The following is a 25,550-nucleotide window of genomic DNA, read 5'->3' as shown; positions in this document are numbered from 1 at the left end:
GCTAGTTTTTTGTATTTTTTTTTTTTTAGTAGAGACGGGGTTTCACCGGGTTAGCCAGGATGGTCTTGATCTCCTGACCTCGTGATCCATCCGTCTCGGCCTCCCAAAGTGCTAGGATTACAGGCTTGAGCCACCGCGCCCGGCCTTTAGTTTTTAAAAAACCTATTTAGGCCGGGTACGGTGGCTCAGAGTTCAGAGTAAGTTTAGAAAAACAACTGCCCTTCCAATATCCTTTCAAAGACAGGGAATCCTACAGAAAGGCCAGTCTGGTGGGGTTAGACCCTGACTTTTGAGCACTGTGGCTGTCAGCCGGTCTCACTAGCACAGGAAGTTCAGCAGGCTCTACTCACACGGCAGGGGCCCGGGGGCACAGGCTGGGTTATGAGATTACTGTGACTCCAGGGATTCAAGCAACTTTTCTAGACGGTGCCAAGAACAGCCCTCAGTGACCTGAGCGACAGGAAAGCCACGCAACTGCATGGCCCTGCCCCAGGCCACGGGCGCTTCCTTCCTCGGGCCTGAGTCCCTCAGCAGCACAGCCACCTTGGGATAGGGTGGGACACATAGGCAGAAGCCAGCCTTTGAGTGTTCCCAGATGCTCTCCTTTCATAACATAGCAAGAGAGACAAAAAGGGAGCCTCGAGGCAGGGGTAAGCTCCCGGGGAGAGGGGGCTGAGGGCTTTCTCCACTCTGCCCTTGTATCTGCTGGGCTGTCAAAGTCAAGTCATTTAAATTGAAATTTGAAAGCTGCAAAATAGGTTTTCAAACCTCTGTTTTGTAGTAGCTGCTAAATCTTCCACCAGAACACAAGTTGTCATCGTTTTCCTCCCTCTCAGGATGGAATCTCGGCAGGCGTTTCACAGGGTAAAAAGACACCAACGCAGAGGGGAAATACTTCTCCCCTAGCACCAACTCACTCACTTCCACGTGGACCACAACCAAGAGGCTCTGGCGACTGAGCGGTGGGTTAGTGCAGGCAGTCAGGCCAATCATTCGGGTCTCCTCTCCCTTCTTTTCAGTAGCAGATGTTTGGAGGGTCTGAGTGGTTATAGTAAGGGGCTCTCTCCACTTTGTATCAATAACACAGCCCCAGTGTAGATGGGGTCAGAGTGGTCTCTGTTGAATATATGGGTAAAAGACAAATTAGTGATAATTGTGAATTCTTATCGTTTTATGATAAGATTTATTCAGAATGGCATCCATTAGGAAGAAAACTTGGACTTTCTGGTACAGAAGCAGGGCTCAGTCATTCTTTTTTTTTTTTTTTTGAGACGGAGTCTTGCTCTGTTGCCCAGGCTGGAGTGCAGTGGCCGGATCTCAGCTCACTGCAAGCTCCGCCCCCCCGGGTTTACGCCATTCTCCTGCCTCAGCCTCCCAAGTAGCTGGGACTATAGGCGCCCGCCACCTCGCCCGGCTAGTTTTTTATATTTTTTTAGTAGAGACGGGGTTTCACCGTGTTAGCCAGGATGGTCTCGATCTCCTGACCTCGTGATCCACCCATCTCGACCTCCCAAAGTGCTGGGATTACAGGCTTGAGCCACCGCGCCCGGCCTGGCTCAGTCATTCTTGACACAGTTTCTAGCTCCTCACATCCTCCCAGTTCCCCAGGGTGGTCCACCCAGATCTCTGCTTTATACATCTGCTTGCTGGTGACCAGCTCCCTATAGGACGCCTGGATACAACCTACTGGACTCGGGCCCTGACTCCCACACCCCCCACGGACTGTGCAGACGTGCCACAGTGACCACCACCCAGTCACAGCAAGATACCATGAAGCTGATGCCTGCTGGCTCGAAACCACACCCCACAGGAAATGCACTTGGGTGACACCCTGGACCCCAATACAGATTTGGTGCACAGGCCGCTGGCTCGCTCCCCATCCTCTGGCTGGGCCTGCCTGTTCCCCGAGGCTCCCCCTTCCCACTGGCCTGTGAGGAACGCTGCCTCCTCTCTCTAGCCCCGTGAGTCACACACCCACTCTGCGGTTTCATGTGTTCCGCTGCGCTGCCTCCTCCAGCTCTCACCTGACCCTCGCACCCAAACCTCACTCTCCTCCTGGTCAGGACTCTCCCAGAGAGGCCATCATGATAGCAATGAACTGATTACGGCTCAGACAAAAGCCACAGGCTGCCTGCCAAGGCCTAGGAGCAAGCTGCTGGTGAGAGGAATGCCAGCACGGCTGGATACACAGGCCTGAGGCCATCAGCCAGGGTCAGGAGGCATCCCACGAGGGCGCACTAACCCCACGCCCACCGGCCCCAGCGCCCCGTCAGGGCAGGGCCAAAGTTTACAGCCACTCTCCAGGAGAGACCTCAAGACCGATTACAGGAAAATTATGACAATGATTTTGTTTAATGGATTTTCCTTTTTCCTAGCACTTTGGAAAGCTACCAGTTTCTTTACAAGTTAAGCATCCATCTGACGCAGGGCAGGTGAGCCCCAAAATTGGGGCCTAACCCTGGAGGGTTCGTGGCTTCGCCCAGGAAGGCATTCAAGGGCGAGCGGGTGGCGTCAGCCAGGCAAGTTTGTTGAAGCAGCAGAGTCCTGCCCAGCAGCCTCTGAGGAACCGGCATACGGCCCGGGGACAGCCCGGCTCCACAACCTGCCCGAGGTTCCGTATCTGTCCACGCCGGTGATGAGACCCTAGGGTAGTCCGAAGTCTGAACACAGGGAAATCTTTAGAAGTCCCCACGATCTATGAGATTGAAAACAATCCTCCTCTCTGAGAATTTCATCTATTTCTGGGATAAACCAAATGTGTGTTTAGTCACACGTGGCTCCAACTGAGCAACTTTCATTTCCCTAAAGCAGAAGGAATTCTCCATGATGCCGGCGAAGTGGCAAGGAAGAGCCGAGAATGCTGGATCCCGTCCCCCACCGCGAGGAACCCCGCGGCAGGAGAAGGAGAAAGGACATCTGACCTGGAGGCTGGTGGGGCTTCGGCCACCCGTGGCCAGGAAGGAGTGCGCTGCCTCCGAGGGGGTGTGGGCAGCTGCGACGCGGGTGTCACGCGGGATGGGTTTGCAGGGTTCCAGGCGTCAGCTCCTCACACCCGAGGCGGCGCCGACCGAGCCGCGAGGAGAACATAGTCCAGGGTGAAGCCCACGCCACAGGACGCGTCGGTTCTGCACCCGCCGGGGCAGGGGAGAGCCGCCTCTGGTGAGCAGAACCCCGGAGAAGGGACGACGCGGGTGCACCGCGCGGCCTGGGGACCCCAAGTCAGACGCACCCGCTGTGCAAGAACATTTTCCACACACCCCCGCCCGGGGGCGCTCGGCAGCCGCACGCGGCCCTCGGAGCGCAGCCCCCACACGCCTTTACTTCCGGAAGGCGGGGACCGCCACAGCGAGGAGCTAGACCAGCTGAGGCAACAGAGCGAAACCCCGTTCCTACCCAAAACTAAAAAGCGGCGCGCGGAGGCGCGCGCCTGCGGTCCCAGCTACCCGGGAGGCAGAGAAGGGAGGATCGCCTGAGCCCGGAAGGCGGAGGCTGCAGAGAGCCGAGACTGTACCACTGCACTCTAGACTGGGTGACAGAGCGAGACCCTGTCTCTAAAAGGAAAAAAGAGCTAGGAAAAAGCAGGCTGCCCCTTAACTTCGGAGAAGTAAATGAGGAACTGTAACCAGTGTCTACTGTTTAGGCATCAAACAAAAGCTGACAGGAATCCCGGCCGTCCCCGACGTCGCCCTGGCCAATCCCGCGCCGTTCCTCAAACTAGACCCGCCCCGACGTCGCCCTGGCGTATCCCACGCCGATCCTCAAACGAGGCCCGCCCCCGATGCACAAGCTCCGCCCCTTACACTCACCGCCCTTGCTGCACCGTTCTGATCCTCGGCTTCATCCCCTGGCTCTTCCCGCGCAGCCGAATGCCGCCCCTGACCTGGTTCCCAGCCTACCTCGCTTCGCACTGCATAGGAACCCCGCCCCTAGACTGTCCTCCCGCCTATCCTGAGTCGCGTGCGCACAAATCCCTCCCACGGACCCGCCCACCCTGATCCTCAACCTCGCCCCTGGCCTTTCCCGCGCGGTTGAGTCCAGTACACCGGCGTATGAGTCCCACCCCCGATCTCGTCCTCCGCCTATCCCGCGCCGCTCCGCGCAGGAGCCCCGCCCCCCACTTCACCCGCAGCCTATCACGCGCCGCGTCGCTTCCTCGGCCTCAAACCCGCTCACGCCCGCGGACGGGCGCGCGGCTGTGACGTCACTGCGTCGTTGGTAAGGGGCTGGCGGTCGGGGAGCTGCGTAGCTCCCGGCCCCGCGGCAATGCCCAAGCGGGGCTGCCCTTTCGCGGACGCGGCCCCGCTACAGCTCAAGGTCCGCGTGGGCCAGAGGGAGGTGAGCCGCGGCGTCTGTGCCGAGCGCTACTCGCAGGAGGTCTTCGGTGAGTGCCCGGCGGGCTGCCGAGGGTCCACTGCGTCGGGGCCTGGAACGGGCCGGGCCTCAGTGTCCCCTCTGAGGCCTGAGCGGGGGGCTCGAGGGCCCTGCTTTCTGGCCGCGGTTACACAAGCTGGCCACGCCTAGAGCTGGAGTCAGTGAGGGGGATGTGAGGACCCCAGCGTTCACCCACCTTGTCCAACAACCTGAAAGAAGAGGGTCGCTGCCCTTAGCCCCCGCGCCCTTTGCACGATCCCGGTTAGTCGCCGCCCCGCCGTGAGCGGCAGCCGCCTGGTGCTTCTTCAGGACTGTCCCGTGCAGGATGCCCTGGGAGAGGTCGGGGAGCGGGGCGTCCTGCATGGAGTTAACCCGAAGAGTGCCCCTCCTGACCCAAGAGGTATTCATGGAGCGCGCCCCCCCCCTGCCAGGCACTGCGGCTGTCCTGGGAGACCAAAGGCGGGCAAGACAGATGTGCCCCGTCTCCCGGGAGCTCCCCAACCTAGCTGGGGAGACCAGCAGGAGAAGGAATCGCCACAGGTGATCCGGGCAGGCACAGGTTTGTGCAGTCGCACCTGCAGGGATGGCACGGAAGGCTTCTGGGAAGAACAGAGTCTGAGCCGAATCCTGTGGGGGAGAGCGGGAGTTAGCCAGGCAGAGGCGGGGAAGGAAGAGGCCGAGGCAGAAGCCAGGCAGCAGGAGAGCGACATAGGACTCCGTGTGGCCGGCATGTCCAGTTCTGGGTGGGATGTGAGGGCGGTGAGCTCCCAGGCCTTCTCTGGCTTTCTCCTGTGGATTTCAGGCGTGTTAGTCGTATTGATCATCACTCTGACTGGGGTGATTAATACCCTGGGGCAGGTACAAAGTGGAGCTTACCTTGCCTAGTAGTTGGGGCACAAGGTCTGCACCTGTAGAGCAGTTAGAGGATGACCTGGGGGGTGTGATTTGTCTGGTGCCGCTTGTACCTTGGGGATGAAGGAAAGACTGTGCCTCCCGAGGTTCCTGTGTGCCGTGTCTCCAGTGTGCTAGGGCTGTGCAAGCGAGTGCTGTCCCGGGCCATGCGGAGTTAAGAGGAATGATGCCATGGGAACTGTGGCTGGACTGCAAGCGTCTGCCCTCTCAGGACAGTTGAAAAATTCAAACACTGTGCAGGCAAGAAGAGGAAGATGGAAACGGGGCCTGGCTCAGTCTGGCTCTTTACTCTTTACAAAGTAGGTAAATGCAGGACACCTACTTTGAACTGTGTGACAGTTTCCAAATTCCAGGCCACAGCTGTCACCCTGATCTCTTAACCTCGAATTGTCCACAAGGCCTTGAGGACAAGGATTAGCCTCACCATGTGTCTGTCCCATTCCTTTCCCATTATAGATGGGGGGGGGGGGAAGGGGGGGGGGGCCAGGAGGAAGAGGTGCAGGGTGTTGTGGGCTGGCATCAGCTACTCCATTTGAGTTACCCACTATTATTGCTGCCCATTTCATGTAAAGCGACATAAGAGTTTCTGGGATCTCTGCCTTTACTGTGTTATAATGAGGTGGAAAAAAAACAAAAACAAAGCATTTCTGGGTCTGGTCCTGGGCATCTGATTTTTTGAAGCTCTCCCGGTGACTGAACTGTGGCCTGATGGAAAACCACTGCTCCCAGGTATGGGTGGGTATTTTAGAACGAGATCTGGAAGGTTCTGGGATGCTTGTCTTGCCAGCAACTCTGTAGCAGGTGAAGGGGTTGTGCGCTGGCCAGAGGCTGCAGGCCCAGCTCCAAGCTTCTGGCTGCTTCCTTGGCAGTGACAAGCTTTGTGAATTAGTGCTCCACAGTGCAGAGCTCCCTCTGTGCATTCCACAGAGCCTGCTTTCCAGGTGGGGAGTGCTGGGGAAGCAGAAAAGGGAGAAAGGGGAACAAGCTCAGTGAGGCAAGGCCGGCCGTGAGTTGCCGAAAATTAGCAGAGTAATAGGAGAGGGAACCCTTGCATCAGGCACAGGTGGGGCTGTAGGGCCGGAGCCTTCCTGGAGGAGATGACAGCTAAGCCAGGTAAGGAAGGGAGGCACGAGCATTCTCAGCTTAGAGGCAGAGCAGGACCCAGCTTGCCAGGGCACTACACAGGCTGGGGTCACTGGGTGACAGAGGGCACACAGGAGGATGATGGGGTTCATGTGAGGCTGAAAAGACTAAGTGGCCATGCAGGGGCTTCGTTGGTACACAGTGAAGGACGTGAGAATGATTTGTCTTCCCCCAGAGAAGACCAAGCGACTCCTCTTCCTCGGGGCCCAGGCCTACCTGGACCATGTGTGGGATGAAGGCTGTGCCGTCGTTCACCTGCCAGAGTCCCCAAAGCCTGGCCCTACAGGGGCGCCGAGGGCTGCACGTGGGCAGATGCTGATTGGACCAGACGGCCGCCTGATCAGGAGCCTTGGGCAGGCCTCCGAAGCTGGTGAGTGGCACCAGCAGCCCTTCGTGGCTGTGGCACTGAGAGCAGGTGGTGGCACAGGCATTTTTCTTCATTTACAAGCTCAGGCTTTTCCTCCCTGGGCAAGCAGGAGTCTGACCTAGAGCTTGGCCTTCTGGCTCAGAAGCCTCCTGTAATCAGGAGGTCTCACATTCAAGACTGGAAGTGATTAAACAGTTTCTAACTACTGGGCCAGAAAAACAGCAGAGACTCCCTGGGTATCCCATCTGCTTTCCACGTGCAGCCCCCTGGGATGGTCCCACATGGCTGGAAACATGCCGCTCCCATCCCTGTGCAGTGTGAAGTGTGGGTCTCAGAGCATCACCTGTGTTGCTGGTTAGAAATGCAGTCCCCGACCCTACCTCGAGGCTGGTTGGTGTGTCTGGGAGGAGCTCAGGCACCTCTTGGTTAACCAGTAAGGCAGTGGGCCACACTTTGAGACCCAGATGGGACACATGGAGTTCTGACAAGCAGCAGGGGAAGAGTGATCCTTCCAGCACTGGCCTCCAGGTAGCAGAGGGACCTGGTGAGGGAAGGAGCACTGAACTTGGAGTCACCTGCAGGCATGTCTCACCTTGAATCTCGCTAGTGAAACAGGGTCCTATGCACTGTGCCAGGCTCCTGGGTTGTCAGAAGGACCTAGTGTGGGTGAGGATGGGGTAAGCAGGTCGGAGCCCTCTGCCCTCAGATATGCATGGAGGCAGGTAGCCCAGCAGCCCCAGAAACTCCCGTCTCCTTGCAGGCTGACAGCATGGCGTTTCTTCCTCACAGACCCATCCGGGATAGTGTCCGTCGCCTGCTCCTCATGTGTGCGAGCCGTAGATGGGAAGGCAGTCTGCAGCCAGTGTGAACGAGCCCTGTGCGGGCAGTGTGTGCGCACCTGCTGGGGCTGTGGCTCCGTGGCCTGTACCCTGTGTGGCCTCGTGGAGTAAGTACTTTAGTCCCTGGAGCTGCTGAGATCCCGTAGCCCCAGCAAGCCGTGACGGGGGACGGGTGGGTCACCCATGTTGGGAAGGGCTCACAGCACCCACATGTGTGGCACCTGACGCAGTGCCATCTGGCATTGCCTAATGGGACATGGTGGCCATAGATGCTTGGCCCAACTTGAGTGGTAGTGATCCTCTCTAAGGGAAAGCTGAACCTCACAGATGTTCTGCTGTGTATCCAGCTCTGGTCCCTGTCTTCAGCTGCTTCCTGTTCTGGTCTTTGAGTGCCCCCATCTCCTCCCCCTCTGGCCTTTGAGCACCCCTCTCCCCGTCCTTCTCACTGTCTGAGAAGCCCCTGGTTGGTGACACAGGTGCACACTGCAGCTTCGCCACAGTCATGCGTGCTGTTTGGTTGTAGACCCTCTCAGGCAGGAAGTGGAATGTTTGCGTAGTCTCCCATTTGTGGGTGGGTTTGCTGCAGCTGGCTGGATCCCGTCCTAAGGTGGAGAGGGGCGTTCTCACCACAGGGGCTACTCAGCTGGTGGGTGGGAGTGGACAGTGTGGAGCCTGTTTGCCCTGCCCCTTGAGAAAGATGACTTCATCCAGACACATGTGGAACTGGCTCTGTAGACCCAAAGCAAGCTTAGTCCAAACAGTGTCTGAAATTGTCCATCTAAAATAGAAACCACATGTTACATCTCGAGTCCTTTCTCTTGAGCCTTTCTTCAGTCGGGGCAGAGGCCCAGACTCATTGGAGATGGCGAGCCCCGGGCAGGGGGTGGGCAGCACCAGGGAGAAGCGCCACGTGCCTGTGGTCGGCTCCCATGGCTTCAACATGGGCAGGAGTGGGGTAACGCACCCCATCCGGGTTAGGAATCATCTGCAGGGCATCCTGCCCATCCTCTGCAGGGCTCTCCAGCTGGCTGCTGGTGGCAGGGAAGGGGCTGTCGTCACGGCTCACCCACAGTACTACTGGCAAACTCTGCAACACCAGGTGGCAAGCAGTTCTGGCTGCCTTGTTGACTCCATGGTCCTGTCGTGTTTGGGGTGGCCATTGCCGGTCTTGTTTCCTTGCAGAGTCTCTCTTAATCACTTTCTCCCTGTGTTTTCCTGGTTTCTCTCACCTTTACCCTTAGAGCTTTTTTTTTTGTTGAGATAGAGTCTCGCTCTGTCATCTAGGCTGGAGTGCAGTGGCGTGATCTTGGTTCACTGCAACCTCCGCCTCCTGTGTTCAAGCAATTTTCCTGTCTCAGCCTCCCAAGTAGCTAGGATTACAGGTGTGCACCAGCACGCCCGGCTAATTTTTGTATTCTTAGTAGAGATGGGGTTTCACCATGTTGGCCAGGCTGGTCTCGAACTCCTGACCTCAGGTGATCCTCTGGCCTCGGCCTCCCAAGGTGCTGAGGTTACAGGCGTGAGCCACCATGCCCGGCCCTTCCCTTAGTCTTGATACATCAGAAGAAAGCACTGTTTGATGTGCTTCAGTGTAGACCATTGTGGTTCGGTGAATTCTGGCAGGTCATTTGGAGGTTTCTTTGGAGAGCTTCTATCCTACTGTAAACCCAGGTTGGGCCTCATGTGAATTCGTTGGCAGTGGGAATCAGCTAGGGTTGCTGTACCTGAGTTCGCAGACCAGGTGGCTTAGACAGCAGAGAGGTACTGCCACACGGCTTTGGAGACCCGATGTCTGAGAGGAAGGTGCTGGCAGGGCTGGTTCCTTCTGAGGCTGCGATGGGAAACCTGTCCTGACCTCTCTCCTGGTGTCTACTGGTTATCTTTGGTGTTCCCTGTAGACAGCTGCCCGCTCCCTGTATCTTCATGTCTTCCTTCTCCGTGTCCTTCTCTTCACGTGGTAGTCTTTTCAGGATGCTGGGCGTGTTGCCTTAGGGCCCCGACATCAGTGCCATCATCTAGACTGATTCTGCCGGCAGTCATCCTGTCTCCAGATAAGGTCATATCCTGAAGTGTTCTGGGTTAGGACTTTGACGTTTGAATGGTGGGGACTGGTGGACACAATTCAGCCCCTGACAGCAGCTTTTCTCTCCCCTCCCTGACGCTGTCCCAGGTGCAGTGACATGTACGAGAAAGTGCTGTGCACCAGCTGCGCCATGTTCGAGACCTGAGGCTGGCTCAAGCCGGCCCCTTCACGGAGAGCCACGCCGCGCATGGCAGCCTTCCCTGGACGAGCGCTCGGTGTTCACGCTGAACTCTGGGGTCGGTGGGAAGGCCTTTTACGTGTTCTATTTTGTATCCTAATGACAGAGTGAATAAACCTCTTTATATTTGCACAAGAGGACTCTTGCCTGTCAGCACTTCTGAGGGTGGAGTTTGTGACCCTCCACCTGGGATGGCCAAAGGAACAGTCAGTGGGCGGGGCCTGCTGCACCTGTTGTCTACCCACCAGCTCCTAGAAACCCCACTGTGCATTGTGTGAGGCCCCTCACTCGCCCTCTGCTACAGATGGGAGGTCTCAGCCCAGAGCACGCTCCTCCCCAGCTTGCCCAGCTGGTAATGGGGAGAAAGGACCCAGGTCTGGCTCCAGGGTACACAACCAGTGTACTAGACCCTCATGGAGAGAGGTGATACTCGCACACCATCCCCAGATGCCACTGGCGTGCACACCTGATCCATCACATCTTGGTGTCTAGTTTACTTTTTTGGTGCCTGTGTGGTCAGACCCTGTGTGATTGATAGGCCCCTGCCCTCTGGGAACTTTGCTCTAGCAGGGAGATGGCCGTAGCAGTGCTCCACCTGCAGTCAGTGTCGCTTGTGTGGGGCCTTGAAGGAAGAGGAGTTGACAGGAGAGGAGGCGGGGTGGCCTGGAGGACAGAAGAGGGCTTGAGTGCTGGTCCCCACACAAGTCCACTGAGACGAGTCCCAGCCCCTCCAGGGATGGATGAGCAGTCGAGCCCCAGCCCCTCGGAGAAGCTGTGGACTAGAGTGAAGGTTGGTTGGGGCAGAGGGTGGGTGGGAGCGTGCGCCGGGGATAGTTGAGAAGAGCCTTCGCTGTTCCTGGGAAGCTGTTGGAGGAGCAGATGATGCTGATTCTTAGAGAAAAATCAGTGGTGCCCAGGTGGTGGGTTGGAGCCAGGCCCAGAGTGGGATTTGCTGCCCTGGGGCCGAGGATATACCACTCCCCTGTCACGGGTAGAGGGGACCCTCAGAGAGGTGGTCAGCATGGTAAAATTCCAGGGGGCAACTTAGAAGGGGATTGCAGAGGACTGGCTGGGGGCTTCCTGCACTGAGGACGGCCTTGACCACCTGCTGCGAGCACCAGCAGCAAGTGGCCACAGTCAGCCATGTGCTGACTCCTTCCAGGTGTCCACAACAGACTGCCACCCAAGCCCTCATTTCTGTTACTCCTGTCGCTGCCCCCTGGGGCCTGTCGGCTTTTCCCTTCATATCCTCTGGCTGCATCCCTGCCCCACAGGACCACACTGCTCCAGCCAGCCTGCCTCCCTCCCCTGTGGGGTCACTACAGAGCACCCTCCAGGCTCCCTGCTTCTGCCCTGCACGTGGCAGTCTGTCCTTATACAGCAGCCAGATCTGTCACTCCCCTGTCCCAACACTCCAGTGGCTAAACATGTCTTTAAAAGTAAAAGCCTGTGGCCCCACAGCCTCTCGCTTCACCCCTCCTGCCCTGTCCCAAGGCTTGCTCTGCCCCAGCCCGGCCTTCCTGCTGTTCTGAGAATGCTCAGCATGTTTCTCCTGCACCCGCTTCACTCCCTCTGCCTGGGGAGCTCTTCCTCTGGACGGCCATAGGGCTCCCCCGGATTCAGCTCAGAGAAGCATCCCAGTGCCCTAATGTGTAGGACAGCCCCTCCATCACTCTCCCTCCCGCCCTACCTAACTTTACCACTGGGTGTGATGCGTATTTAAGCAAATATGCAAATGTACTTATTTTCTCTACTAACTGAGGTGTCGCTTCCATGAGGGATGGGACTTTGCCTAAAGCAGTACCTGGCATATATGTTTGTAAATATTTCTTGGTCTTCCCGCTGTGGTGGAGCAACAAAACTGGCCCATAGACGACCAGATATAGATACAGATACAGATCTGTAGACAGCAGACAGCAGCCAGTGCAGGATAGCAGTGCCTGAGAGAGGGAACAAACGCCAGGAGCGCAGGGCAGCTGGAACACTGGAGTAGAAATTGCCTCCGTGTTGTTCCCCACGAGGCTCCTGCTGAGGACTGATGGCTCCTGTGTGTTGGGAAACTGCCTGAGGCTGGGGAAAGAGCCATTGGAAGAAAGCAGGAAGCAAGTTACATTCCCAGCACTAAGTGTGGAGAAACATTCATGGAGAACAGGGTAGAGGACTCAAAAGGATATTGATGCCATATTCAGGCTAGATTAGCCCTTGACTAGAGACTGCTCTGTGCCTTCCTAACAACTTTAAGTCAAGCCTCAAAAAGACCAAACCGTTGCAAGTACTTTAATAGCATCCAGAACAAAACTCAAAAGTAAGGGGGAAACATTTTGTTTTTTTTAGAACAAACATGAGGCCGGGTGTCAATAACTCATGCCTGTAATCCAAACACTATGGGAGGCGGAGGCGGGTGGATCACTTGAGGCTAGGAGTTTGAGAACAGCCTGGCCAACATGGCAAAACCCCATCTCTAAAAAGAAAAAAAAAACCAAACATGCAAAGAAGCAGGAACTACACCACACAATGAGAAGAAAAGTTAGTCTGTAGAAACGGACCCAGAAATGACACAAGGTGGTAGAATAATTCTGTCTACTAATTAGACAAGGACATCAGAATGGCCATTATTAAGAAGGATAGAGGAAAACAGGAGCATGTTAAGAAAAGGAATGAAAGACATAAAAATGGCCCCAACAATTTCCAGGACAAAAATACAACGTCTGAGATGGAAAATACACTGATGAGATTAAAACCAAAATAGACATTGCAGAATGTGGACTTGAAGCCATAGCAATATAAACTATCCAAAAGGGAACAGAAAAAAAATAGGGAAAATGGCAGAGCCCCTCTGAGTTGTGGGCCAAGTGCAGGCAGCCCACTGTGCCTGTAACTGGAGACCCATGGGCCAGGGGCATAGCAGGGTGGAGACAACTTTTGGAAAAAAGAATGGTAGGCTGGGCGTGTAATCTTAGTTAGCACTTTGGGAGTCTGATGCTGGCGGATCACCTGAGGTCAGGAGTTGGAGACCAGCCTGGCCAACATGGTGAAATGCCGTCTCTACTAAAAATACAAAAATTAGCCAGGTGTGGTGGCAGTTGCCTATAATCCCAGCTACTTGGGAGGCTAAGACAGGAGAATCACTTGAGCCTGGGAGGCAGAGGTTGCAGTGAGCTGAGATCGCGCCATTGCACTCCAGCCTGGTCGATAAGAGCGAAACTCCATCTCTAGATAAATATAATTAAAATAATGACTCTAAAATTTTCTAATTTGGTGGAAACATAAAGCCACAGATCCAGGAAGCTCAGTAAACCCCAATAGAAACATAGAGCAAATTAGATGAAGCACATCATGAAATTCTCCAAACTAGTGAAAAATAAAAATCTTAAAAGCAGCCAGAGAAAAAAGGCACTTTGTGTTTACAGGAACAAAGAATGGCAGCAAGACTTCTCACTAGAAACTGCAAGCAGACAGTGAACAACACCTGTGGGCTGGGCAAATAACTTGAATAAACTTATTTATTTATTTATTTAGACAGAGTTTCACTCTTGTTGCCCAGGTTGGAGTGCGGTGGCGCGATCTTGCCTTACCACAACTTCCACCTCCCGGGTTCAAGCAGTTCTTCTGCCTCAGCCTCCCGAATAGCTGGGATTTCAGGCATGTGCCACCACGCCCAGCTAATTTTGTATTTTTAGTGGAGACGGGGTTTCTCTGTGTTGGTCAGGCTGGTCTCAAACTTCCGACCTCAGGTGATCTGCCTGCTTCAGCCTCCCAAAGTGCTGAGATTACATGCATGAGCCACCGTGCCTGGCTTGAATAAACATTTATCCAAATTTAGTTTTGCAAGAAAAGAATGTCAACCTGGAATTCTATACCCAGTGAAAATATCTTTCAAAAGTGAAGGTGAAATAAAGACTTTTCAGACATACAAAGCTGAAAGAATTACAAAAATTATCAAAAGAAGCTTTTCTGGCAGAAGGAAAATGACACCAGATGGAAAGTGCATATACACAAAGATATGACGAGCCCCTGAAATGATCACTGTGTGGGAGGACACAAAAGGCAGGGTTTTTTCTGATTTTTAAAAGTGCCTGTAGTCCCAGTTACTCAGGAGATTAAGCTGGGAGAATCACTTGATAGGGGTTCAAGGCCAGCCTGGGCAACATGGCAAGACCCTGTCTTTAAATATGTATATATATAATCTCTTTAAAAGACAATTGCTTAGGCTAGCTGCAGTGACTCACACCTGTAATCCCAACACTTTGGGAGACTGAGGCAGGCGAATCACCTAAGGTCAGGAGTTCAAGACCAGCCTGGCCAATATGGCAAAAACCCCATCTCTACTAAAAATACAAAAATTAGCCAGGCGTGGTGGCGCACACCTATAATCCCAGGAGGATTATACTACTGAGGAGGCTGAGGCAGGAGAATCACTTGAACCCAGGAGGCGGAGGTTGCAGTGAGCCGAGATCTCGCCATTGCACTCTAGCCTGGGCAACAGAGCAAGACTATCTCAATTTAAAAAGAGGCCAGGCATGATGGCTCACGCCTGTAATCCCAACACTTTGGGAGGCTGATGCTGGCAGCTCACCTGAGGTCAGGAGTTTGAGACCAGCCTGACCAACATGGAAAACCCTGTCTCTACTAAAAATATAGATATAAAAAAAAAAATTAGCTGGGCGTGGTGGTGGGCGCCTGTAATCCCAGCGACTCAGGAGGCTGAGGCAGGAGAATCGCTTGAACCTAGGAGGCAGAGGTTGCAGTGAGCCTAGATCGCGCCATTGCACTCCTGCCTGGGTGACAGAACGAGACTGTCTCAAAGAAAAAAAAATTTTAAAAAAATTGTCTATACAGATGCTCCTCAGCTTACAATGGGTTACACCCAGATAAACCCATCACAACTTGGAAATATTGTTAAGGAACATACTGAATGTGTATCGCTTTTGCAACATCATAAAGTTGAAAAATTGTAAGTTGAACCATTGTAAGTCAGGGACCATCTGTACATAGAGAACTCCTAACACGCAACCATTAAAAAAAATTCAAAAATGGGCAAAGGACTTGAGTAAACATTTGTCCAAAGAACATGTAAAAACAGCACGCACATGAAAAGATGCTCAGGGTCACTGATTATGAGGGAAATGCAAATCAAAACCACAATGAGATACCACCTCACACCCATCAGGATAGCTATTATTTGAAAACAAAACAAGTGTTGGGGAGGATATGGAGAAATTGGAACATTTGTGCACTGCTGGTGGGAATGTGAAATGGTGCAGCCAGTGCAGAAAACAGCAGGCAGTTCCTCAAAACACTAAACATAAGCCTGGCACAGTGGCTAATGCCTGCAATCCTAGTGGTTTGGAAGGCTGAGACGGGAGGATCACTTGAGCCCAGGAGTTCGAGACCAGCCTGGGCAACATAGTGAGACTCTGTCTCTAAAAAATAAAATACAAGGAAAATAAAAACTAAACATAGAATTACTGTTTGATCCAGCAATTCCACTCCTGGGTATAGACACAAAAGAATTGACAGCAGGGATGTGAACAGGTATTTGTACACAAGTTTATAGCAGCATTATCCCCAATAGCTAAAAGATGGAAACAACCCAAATGTTCATCACGGGACAAATGGATAAACAAAATGTGGTCTATACATGCAGTAAAATAGTATTCAGCCTTAAAAAGAAATAAAATTCTGACATGCTACATCACAAACGAACCTTAAAGATACTATGGCTGAGTGAAATAAGCCAGACACAAAAAGACAAACACTGCATGGTCTCACTTATATGAAATCCCCAGAGGACTGGGGAGCTACATTCATTCGTGTATTCAAAATATATTTATTCTAAATGCAACACAGTACCCTGGATTGTATGTGTATACTGGAATAGAAAAAGAACATCAGTGGGAAAACTGGTAAAATCCAAAAAATATGCCAATAAAGGAGATAAAATGAGACAACCGACAATACTTATTTAATCCAAAAAAGACAGAAAAGGGTGAACAAAGAACAAATGGGAGATAATATATTTAAGCTTAACCATATCAATAGTTGGATTAAATGTAAATGGTCTAGACACCTTAATTAAAGGGCAATGATTGTTAGGTTTTTTAAAAAAAATAACAACAACAATAACAAAAACCTACATGCTGTCAGCCCCTTCTGTCCCAGACTTGCTAGAAGCAGAAGGATGAAATAATTATCTGTTGTATGATAAGTTCAGCCTTTGAGCGTACATTCACTGGAAGTGACATCTCCTGGGAAGGCAGACCTAGACCTTATCCTGACATGCCGCAGTAGCGCTCTCAGCTCCTGGGACCTCATCTACAACACTGAGGCCCCCAGACCCAGGGACCTGCAGAGCCTTCAGTTACCCACACCTGCTGAAACGTGGGAGGTCTAAGTGCTCAAGTCACTTTTATTATCTTCCTCCCTTCCAGGCCGGCCTTGTGCTGGAAAGAGCATGATGTGCATATGTGAGAAACAAACTCACCCATCCACGCCCAAAGAATGGACTCAGAGACCCGGAGAACAGCCAAAGTGAGACTTTTAATGATGGTCTTGCAAGATTGGGTGTCTGATGGGCTGGCACACCCAGCACAGTTTCAACAAGCAATTTATCCCCTAGTGCGCAGGTCCCGCCCCCAGTTCCTCATAGGCTGAGTACTATGGGGTCACGACCTTCCTGGACGTCACCTATTGGTTGTTGGGTAGGGGCTTTAGGTGTTTTCTTTAGGGTTGTCTTGTTGCATTTTGTTGCAATGCATTGCAATCCTAGTTAACTCAGGGGCTCTTCAGATATTTGACTTATGACCCAAGTGGCTGGGCGGGCTGGTAAGAACAGACCAAGCGAGTTATTTTGGAGGCTAGTAAGCTTTCATTTTAGACTAAACTTTGGTTCAGGTGAGGGCAACTAAGGGGCGGGGGATGGGGGTGACAAACAGGCGTTGGCTATCCAAGCAGGGGCGTAGTATATCCTGTTGCTGCTGTAGTTTGCGGACCTAAGCTGATTTAAGGCACTTTGTCTTGGAAATGGACACTTTATGCATTATTTCCTTCAGGGTACCTCCGACACAGGAAGGAGAGCTTCCTCTTGGTTGGCATATTCCTGTTATAACCTCTTCAGACAGCCCTTGCTGTTCGGCAGGCCCTGGTGAGGCTTCAGGGTCCTGCCCGTCTCCACCTGCTCTGGCCTTGCTGGCCAGGACTGGACTGCCCCTTGCAGGAGCACCTGCACCTCCTGGAGTTTCGTCTCTGAGATGTGCATCTCCGTGCACATCTCACCCCTCATTGACACCCTCCACCCCACCCCTGGGATGCTGCCTCCTGCTGTGGATGGTTCTGTCTGGGGCAGCTAGGAAGGTCAGGGCATTCTCAGAGGGTCTCCATTTCTGCGTTCATTTTGTTAGGTCCTCAGCCACTTGTAACGGGGACATAACACAGGGTCATGTCTGTGCTAATGCCAATGACTTTGAAGCCTCTCTCTGGACTGTAGAACCATCCCTAAGGGGCCAGGTGTGGTGGCTCACACCTTGTAATCCCAGTGCTTTGGGAGGCCAAGGCAGGGGGATCACTTGAGGCCAGGAGTTCAAGACTGGCCTGAGCAACATAGCAAGACGCTATCTCTACCACAAAAAAGGTAAGAACTGGCCCTGAGGCAGGCCTACATTGTCAGAGGGGGCCCTGCTGGGAGAAGCAGCTCGTGCGCCTCAGTCTGGCTGTGGGAGACGCTGCCTCTGCCTGACAATTTCCATCCCTTGGTTACTTTCAGTAATGCTTTGCTCAGCATTGGAGGATATTGGAAAGGCATCGCTGTATTTTTTGGTTTCTAAGAGTCACATTATTGATAGAACTGAAATCCAGATGCCTCTTACCCTCGGAGCATCGTTTACTGTGTCATGTTTTGTGTATTTCCTGAAAAGCAGTGTCAGTTTTGCAGCCTGTTAGAACTGAAGCAATAAGGGATCACCCAGAGGAGAGCTTTGGGCTGCTCCAGATGTGGCTGTTCTTGGCTCCCACAGACCCAGCAGAACATCTTCCCCAGCCTGTGCTCCCTGGGGGCACCCCCTCCAGTGGAAGTGAGGGCAGCCACGCACCCCTGGGAATGCCTGAGAGAGGGGCCAACTGCCATCGCCAGGGGCCTGACTCTGCAACTGTCCACACCTACGGGGAGTCCATTTGACAGATGAGGAAGCTGAGGCTCCAGGGCCCCTGGCTGCCACCCCCTCTGCGGGTCACTCGACTGCCGGGAGCCTGGTGGCCAACCCGCTGTGTCAGTTGCTTGGCAGCGGACTCCTCTCCTGGCTCAGGGAGCGGTTCGGGCAGGCGTCCACCAGGTGGCAGCACCGGCACATTCTGCAGGCTGTTCGGGCTGAGCTCCATGTAGTAGTGCTCAGCGGGTAACCTGGGCCCCAGCCTATCCCCTCCCAACCCCTGCAGCCCATCCTCCTGCTCTGTCCAGCTTCCAACAGGCCACTCTCAGGCCTCCCAGCCTTTCTTCCACCACGGCCCAGGCCATGACCTTGGCCTCAGCTCTGGGCCCTGCCCTGTCTGTCCTTCCTGGTGGTCAGGGTCTGGTTTATTGCCCTACCCAGGGGAACAGCAGCTGGGGCTGGGGGGCAGATGGCCACGTGGTCCAATGGTCTTCAAGGCTGGGGTGAAGCTGGGTAGGGTCAAAGGAAGAAAAGGTGGATCCCAATCGGGCAGGGCCAGCAGGGCCTCCCATCTCCCCTCAGGCCAGGCCTCTGGAGATGGGGGAGGACCTTCCACAGGAGGCCGCCCCGGGCACAGACCTGCAGACTCCGGCCTCAGCCCACCACACAGCCTGTCCCCAAACCTGCTGGGGTGGCGGTGCCCACCAGGAGGAGCTGGGGAGGACCAGCTGCTCTGAGGATGCTGGTTCCCTCCTGGGACCCCCCCACTCCCTCCCGAGGCCCCCCTCCCTCCCTGGCCACCCACTCCTCCACCCAGCAAAGTGAGTCAGAAACTTGAAAAGCAACTTTTATTGAAGAATTTGGAGGGAAAGTTTCGTATTATAATAGTAAAAATACTAAAGTTTAATGTTGTAAAAAAACGCCGTGGTGCAGCAGCAGCGGCAGCGTCTGGCCAGGAGGGCGTGGAGGGGCCCAGGGACGGCCACCCCCACAGCGAGTCAGGGAGGGCCTGGGGCGACAGCGGAAAGGTTAAGCGTCGAAAAGATCAAGTGCTACCGTGGAGAGATCATCTGAGGGGGAGGCTCCCGGTGGGGCAGTCACCAAGAACCATGACACAGAAGGGGAAGGGGGAGGGCTTTCCTGTCACAAAGATTTTTAAAAACCCCCCAAATGCATTTGAACAACATAATACACAATAACAAATTTAAACCTTCTATGTCCCACTGGGTAAACCCTGGCCCATCCCAGGGGCCCAGCCTCTGATGATGTCCTCAGAGACACAGCCTTAGTGCTGGGGACTGGCATGTGCCTGCCACCCCCAGGAGACGGTGCCAGCCAGCATGCCATAGTGAGGTTGCATCTGGTGCCACAAGGTTGAACTGAGGCCCAGGGCCCCAGAGAGATGAAAGACAGCTGGTGACAGCCCAGGGCGGCTGGCTGACAGAGAGGGGACACAGCGGCAGGACCTGCCCGGCCCCCCAACGCCCTATTGCGCATAGCTGCAGAAGTCCTTAACATTTCCCTACGTGAATCGGATTGTTCTGAGGGCTGAGGCCACGTCCGGAGAACAAACTGGATGAAATAAATTAAAACCCGCAGGACAATTTTCTTCCCTACCCCACTGCGGGGGAGGGTGCTGCCCACAGCACCAAAACGTCTTTCCATCTGCGCTCGGAGGACGGCGTGGCTTCTCTCAAATGCACCCGAGAAATAAAAACCATTAAATACAGATCATGGCACGAGGCCGCCTCTCCATCCCTCCAAGCTGTTGTCCAGCGCAGTCCACTGCCAGCTCAGGCCGTGCCGCTGGCCGAGTAGGAGAACTGGGGGAAGTGGGGCCTGCGCTCGCTGTCCACGCACTCCATGCTGTCGTCTGTGGGTGTAGACAGCTCAGATCTGGGCACCCCACCTCCCTGCCACCCCCACCCACCCACAGCTCCAGTAGGGAGGCAACCTCTTAAAACGCAGCCAGCACGCTGTCATGCCGCCAGGAAACTGAGGCAGGACCCCACAGACTGACACAGGGACCTGGGCCCTCAGAGCACTGCCTGCCACCCTCATCACTGGCAGTCTCCAAAGGGAACCTTTTTAAATATTTAGATTTTAAAACATCGGAAACCAAAAAGGCTGAGCACTGCAGGCCTCTCTGAGGGTGGAGAGAGAAGGGAGTGGGCGGGGCAGGCACAGCGGCCCCTCACCTTGGTCAGGTGGTGTGATGGTGATCATCTGGGCCGTGAACTCCTCATCAAAATACCTGGTGTCGGTCTCCGATGTGACCTGGGGCTTGAAGGGTGGGCTGAGCTGCAGAGGCGGGCAGACAGGACAGTCACGGGCTTCGCTCCCTACTCCCAGCACACCCAGACCCTCAAAGCACCTGGATCTCTAAGGGGTCTCCAGGCAGCACTGATGTCACAGAGTGGCAAGCCACCAGCCCCCCATGGAGGCAGCTCTGGGAGGGAAGGACATGAGGGGTGCAGGAGCACGGGGACACCCTCACCAGCTGAGACGCAGCCCTGGGACCCAGCGGGGCACCTGTCCTCCCATTAACACAGGGTGCCCTGGCCCTGGTCCCAGTTCCTGCCCTGAGGCCTGCCACCCTCCAGCCCTGCCCTGCCCTCCCAAGGGTATGGGGGGCCTGGGCAGCGCTCAGCCTCTGCCCAGCCTTGACCAGAGACCTTGCTAATCGACAGTGGACAGTGCTGGTGCCCAGGCCAGACTCGGGTGGGGCAGCGCTTGAGGGGGCCCTTGCCTGCGGGACCTGAGGGGCTCTCTGGCAGCTCCTCACATGTGCACATCACCGTAGAGTCACCCTTGATCCTGGGTCATTGAGAGTCCTGTGCAGCCTGACCAGCTGCACATGACCTAGGACAGGCATTCAGGGGAGGGGCAGGCTGGGAAGTGGGCAGAAGCACACCTGGTGACAGGGCACCCAGCACCTCAGTGTAGGCTTCTGAACCTAGCCGGCAGACCCCATCAGCCAGGGTGACAGCCAGGGTGACAGCCAGGGCTCCGGAAAGATGAGCACCCAGGATGGCGACTCATGTAGACAGAGCTGCCTCCCTCCAGGGCGGACTCCCCCATGTACCAGAAAAGTAGGTGCTGTCCCCTGTCCCTGCACAACCAGAAAGTAGGGCTGGGCTCTCCTTGCAGCATAAAGAACTGAGGTCAGACAACAGGAGGAACTGGTAGAGAGCAAGGGGCAGCACCCCTGGTCCACTGCCAGCCAGCCTTCACTGCACAGCATCAGGGAAGGGACCCCCAAGGCTGGCACTCAGAGTGTGACACACCTCTGAGGGGGGAGGAAATGAGGAGGACCAGGCCAGTTTCCTGGAGGAAGCCAGCAGTGCCAGAGCTTCTGAGCAGCAGGCACTGAGGTTGGTGCAGCAAGGCCCTCCTTGTACCAGGACTGCAGCAGGCTCCCGAGGTGAGGGCGAGTGTGTGGGAAATCCGGCGAGCGAGCCACGTGCATGCGTGAGTGTGGATGTGTGGGAAGCAGTCGCACCTTCTTCTCGTACACGTGCTGCCACACGATGCCGGCAAAGAAGCGATGCCGCATGATCTCCTTGGCGTCCTCAGAGCCCCCGCCAAGCCTGCGGGTAGCAAACAAGGCCACGGTGTCGGTACTGCCACCCACCCAGGCCCCAGGCTCGGACCCCTTCCTCCTGTGATGTAGGGCCCGCCGGACGGGACATTTTGGGGCCAGGGAGGGCAGCCGGTGGTGCAGCGTCCCTGAGCAGCTGTGGGTAGCAAAGCACCCCAGGGCTCATGGCAGGCAGGGGCTTCCTGAGTGGGTGTGTGGGGGCTGCAGGGTTGGGGACCCAGGCCCAACGGACCCTGCCCTACCCAGTCATTCTGCCTGCGCCTGAGGCTTTGTGGATCAGCCCTGGCCAAGGACATCAAGCTCTGGCTATCAGTGTAGTCTGGGAGGTGCCAGGACCGCCTGGCACAGGGGCAGGTGCAGCCTGGGGGTGAGGGGACGGAGGTGGAGCCTGCAGCCGGGATGGGCGGCCCTCACCTCTGCTTAGGGTCCTTCTTGAGCAGCCCTGAGAGCAAGGACTTGGCCTCAGGACCAAGCGTGCGCGGGAAGCGGATCTCCTCCATGAGGATGAGCTCAAAAAGCTTCTCGTGGTCCTGGTTGTAGAAGGGCAGGCGGCCGCACATCATCTCATACATGACCACGCCCAGCCCCCACCAGTCCACCGCACGGCCGTAGTCATTGTCCTCCAGCACCTGCACGGGCGGCAGATGGGCAGGACCCGGCATCAGGGGGTGTCCGGGGAGGTGTCGTGACGTGCTTGGGGCACAGAGAGGACACAGCTTTGCGTGTGCTCAGGACGTGGGGACACAGCGACGCGTATGCACGCAGGCGGGGCCGCACACCTCAGGGGCCAGGTACTCGGGGGTGCCGCAAAAGGTCTTCATGGTGGCGCCGTCCTTGATCCCCTCCTTGCACAGCCCGAAGTCTGTGATCTTGATGTGCCCGTCCTTGTCCAGCATGAGGTTCTCCAGCTAGGGGAAAGGTGGCCAGTCAGCGCCGCCAGGCTCCCAGGACCCTGCCCCACCCCAGTGCCCGCCAGCGCACCTTGAGGTCCCGGTACACCACATTCTTCTCCGAGTGCAGGTAGTCCAGGGCTGACACGATCTCGGCGCCATAGAAGCGGGCCCGGTCCTCAGAGAAGACACGCTCCCGGGACAGGTGGAAGAAGAGCTGTGGGAAGCGCGACCTGAGGCACAGCCGTGGCTGGGGCCTCCGCCCCCACGGCCTGCAGGGTTGGGGTTTCTCAGGCAGGGTCTCAGGGCATTGGACACAGGGAAGGGACCACCCCCCAGAGGGCACGGGGGCCTGGAAAGTCTCAGAAGCCCTAACTCAGCAGGAACAAGTTACTCCACAGCAGGCAGCTGCCTGGGCAGGCATCACACCACCCACCCAGCAGGGAGCACCGTCTGGTGCTGTGGAGAGCCGCCGGGGTTCCGGGAAGGACCAGCCCCACTATGGGCGGCCCAGCTGCCAGGGCTGGGTCCACAGGCCGGGAGGCCCATCCCCCGCAGCCCCAGCCCCTACCTCGCCCCCATTGGCGTACTCCATGACGAAGCAGAGGCGGTCGTGGGTCTGGAAGGAGTACTTCAGGGCCTGCAAGGAAGCGGAGCTGGAACTGCAGCCCCACGGGCAGGACAGCAGCCCCGCACCACGCTGCCCGATACCACACTGCTTGATACCATGCTGCCCGTAGCCCCACACCATGCTGCCCGACACCACGCTGCCCCGCGCCACGCTGCCCGACACATTGTCCCACACCACGCTGCCTGACACCACGCTGCCCCGCACCACACCACACTGCCCACACCGCGCTGTTCCGCACCGCACCCCCACATCACACTGCCTCATACCACATTGTCCCACACCACGCTGCCTCACACCATGCCGCCCGTAGCCCCACACCACACTGCCCGCACCGCGCTGCCCCACACCACACACCCCCACACCACGCTGCCTCATGCCACACTCCCCCACACCACGCCACCATCGGGCTGGGCCCTGGCAGCCCCTGAGGCGCCAAGGAGGGTTTGAAAGGTGAGCAAAGTGGCCTGGGCTCAGGTCTCCAGGGCGGGTTGGGACCTCAACAGGGGGCAGTGCTCCCAGCACCAGGGCCCTGGCAAGGGAGGACGCACCCTCCCAGGCAGAGCCACCTTCCTGCCTTCCACCACAGGCGACTGTGCTTTTAAAGCAAAGGCTCCTTCTGCAGGAGAATCATCCCCAAACACAGTGACCTGGAACTAACCAAGTGGCTGGAGCCTGGCCCCCTTCACAGTAAATACCTCCTGGGTCGAGTCCCCACAGCGGGCTCCCCAGGACAGAGCCCGGGCCTCAACAGAAGCCTGGCAGGCAGGGCTGCAGGGCATGGGGAGCTGGGGCCTCCTGGAGCCTCGGCAGAGTGCAGAGACGACCAGGGCCACCTGCCCCTCCTGCCCGCACACAGGAGCGGCGAGCACAGCCCCCAGCCCACATCGGGCACCTCCACAGCCTGACCCTCCAGGGCAGGCCTGTCACCAGCGGCGGAATCCGCGGTGCATAAAGCCCTCATGTGCCCAAGAAGACAGGACACTGTTTCCTGGAGACAGCCCCGGGAGTCGCTACCTGACCCCAGCCCTTCAGCCTGGTCTGGGCTCCCACTCACCGTGAGGAAGGGGTGCCTGGAGTTCTGCAGAACACGGTTCTCGGTGAGTGTGTGGGCCACCTCGTCCTGTAAGGCAGGGCTGGGTGAGCTGCCGCCCCGCATCCTCGTCTCCACCCTGCCCCACCGCCCCGGCCCCACCTTGGCCACGATGACCTCCTTCTTGAGGATCTTCATGGCATAGTAGCGGCCCGTTGCCTTCTCCTTCACCAGGATCACCTTCCCGAAAGTGCCCTTGCCCAGCAGCTTCAGGTACTCAAACTCGTTCATGGTCTGTGGGCAGGCACCAGGGTCAGTGGGTGGCACCGCCCACAGTGCCCAGCTGGTCGGCATGTGTCGGGGGGCATGAGGGGCCCCAGAGTCACCCTCGGCAGACTTGGAGGCGGAGCCAGGAGAGGCGACCGCGTCACACCCGGTGGCCTGCTGGGCTCAGCGGGGAGTCCGGACCTACGGGGAACACACGGCTGCAGCCCTAGCTCAGAGCGTGCGGTTCAGGGAAGGGTGGGGCAACACGGCCCGAGCCTGGCAGGGCTCAGCGGCCGCGCTCTCTCTCTGACATGGGGAAGAGGACCCACCTGGGAAGCAGCTGCGCCCCACACGGAAAACCGGCCTAGATGGGGGTGCTGTGGAGCGCCGAGTGTCTCCTGGGCCGAGCTGGGACCCCATGACCCACCCAGCTCTCCACAGCCCAAAGTAGCCCCAGGCACAGGCAGAAATGGGCACAGGCCTCACCACACGGTGCTTGGGTTTGGCCACGGACACCTCCATCTCTTCAGCCCCTGAGTTGTCGCTGGGTGAGCCCGAGCGGAAGTCCATCATCTCCTCCTCGTGCTTCTTGAGGCCATCGGCCACCGTCTGGATGGCGGTCGTCCACTCCTCCCTGCAGGAGGCCAGGTGAGGCTGCAGCCCTGCACCTCACCCCGAGGTCAGGAGCTCCAGCCACGGCTCACAGCCACCCTCCAGCCTCACAAGCGGGGTCCCCAGAGACAGCCCTGAGGAGGCCACCCCTTGACCTGGGCTGGCCACACACACTCAGGGTCAGAAAGCCCTTCTGGACCTGGGGGACACACAGGCTTGGCCCCCAAGCAGGGTTCAAGCCCCCAGCAGGGCTCTGTCCCCACAGCCGAACTCCAACCCGCAGCAGGACTCAGGCCCACAGCAGCAATCTGCCCCCCAAAAGGACCCTGCACCCCAGCAGGACTCTGCCCCCCAAGCAGGACTGGCCCTCTCCACCGGGTTTTTCTTTTTTTGAGACGGAGTCTTGCTCTGTCACCCAGGCTGGAGTGCACTGGTACAATCTCGGCTCACTGCAGCCTCCGCCTCTCGGGTTCAAGCGATTC

The 25,550-nt window shown here is 56.3% G+C and overlaps 2 protein-coding genes across 5 annotated transcripts in view; one reads left to right on the top strand and one right to left on the bottom strand.

Moving 5' to 3' along the window:
• The first annotated feature begins 4,167 nt into the window (after positions 1 to 4,167).
• Positions 4,168 to 10,030, top strand: SIVA1 (SIVA1 apoptosis inducing factor). Of its 2 annotated transcripts, XM_023205758.2 has the most exons (4): positions 4,168 to 4,381; positions 6,602 to 6,796; positions 7,583 to 7,739; positions 9,803 to 10,028. In XM_023205758.2, exons 1-4 carry the CDS (start codon positions 4,264 to 4,266, stop codon positions 9,858 to 9,860), a joined length of 528 nt encoding a protein of 175 aa, XP_023061526.1. In that variant the 5' UTR covers positions 4,168 to 4,263; the 3' UTR covers positions 9,861 to 10,028. The 2 variants fall into 2 exon arrangements, with proteins under 2 accessions (XP_023061526.1, XP_023061527.1); XM_023205759.1 differs by lacking the exon at positions 6,602 to 6,796 and having other exon boundaries at positions 4,200 to 4,381; positions 9,803 to 10,030.
• An 8,841-nt stretch (positions 10,031 to 18,871) lies between these two features.
• The window catches only part of AKT1 (AKT serine/threonine kinase 1), a 24,701-nt gene continuing 18,022 nt past the window's right edge, over positions 18,872 to 25,550 (bottom strand). For all 3 annotated transcript variants that reach the window (XM_026447498.1, XM_023205761.2, XM_026447499.1), the window contains exons 5-14: positions 24,943 to 25,090; positions 24,352 to 24,483; positions 24,214 to 24,279; positions 23,100 to 23,168; positions 22,620 to 22,745; positions 22,418 to 22,546; positions 22,053 to 22,267; positions 21,540 to 21,627; positions 20,236 to 20,338; positions 18,872 to 19,910 (exon numbers count right to left, since the gene is read on the bottom strand). In XM_026447498.1, the coding sequence (XP_026303283.1) occupies positions 19,831 to 19,910; positions 20,236 to 20,338; positions 21,540 to 21,627; positions 22,053 to 22,267; positions 22,418 to 22,546; positions 22,620 to 22,745; positions 23,100 to 23,168; positions 24,214 to 24,279; positions 24,352 to 24,483; positions 24,943 to 25,090 (1,156 nt within the window). In that variant the 3' untranslated portion in view covers positions 18,872 to 19,830. The remainder of the gene's footprint in view (positions 19,911 to 20,235; positions 20,339 to 21,539; positions 21,628 to 22,052; positions 22,268 to 22,417; positions 22,547 to 22,619; positions 22,746 to 23,099; positions 23,169 to 24,213; positions 24,280 to 24,351; positions 24,484 to 24,942; positions 25,091 to 25,550) is intronic.

Source organism: Piliocolobus tephrosceles, chromosome 6, assembly GCF_002776525.5.
Source record: "Piliocolobus tephrosceles isolate RC106 chromosome 6, ASM277652v3, whole genome shotgun sequence".
NCBI lineage: Eukaryota > Metazoa > Chordata > Mammalia > Primates > Cercopithecidae > Piliocolobus > Piliocolobus tephrosceles.
This window is presented reverse-complemented; position numbering and strand designations above follow the sequence as displayed.

Excerpts from the sequence above, each read along its gene's own strand:
- SIVA1 (XM_023205758.2), top strand. The coding sequence starts at position 4,264 with ATGCCCAAGCGGGGCTGCCCTTTCGCGGACGCGGCCCCGCTACAGCTC. Across the intron at positions 6,797-7,582 it reads TGGGCAGGCCTCCGAAGCTG|ACCCATCCGGGATAGTGTCC; the intron begins GTGAGTGGCACC and ends TCTTCCTCACAG. Across the intron at positions 7,740-9,802 it reads ACCCTGTGTGGCCTCGTGGA|GTGCAGTGACATGTACGAGA; the intron begins GTAAGTACTTTA and ends ACGCTGTCCCAG.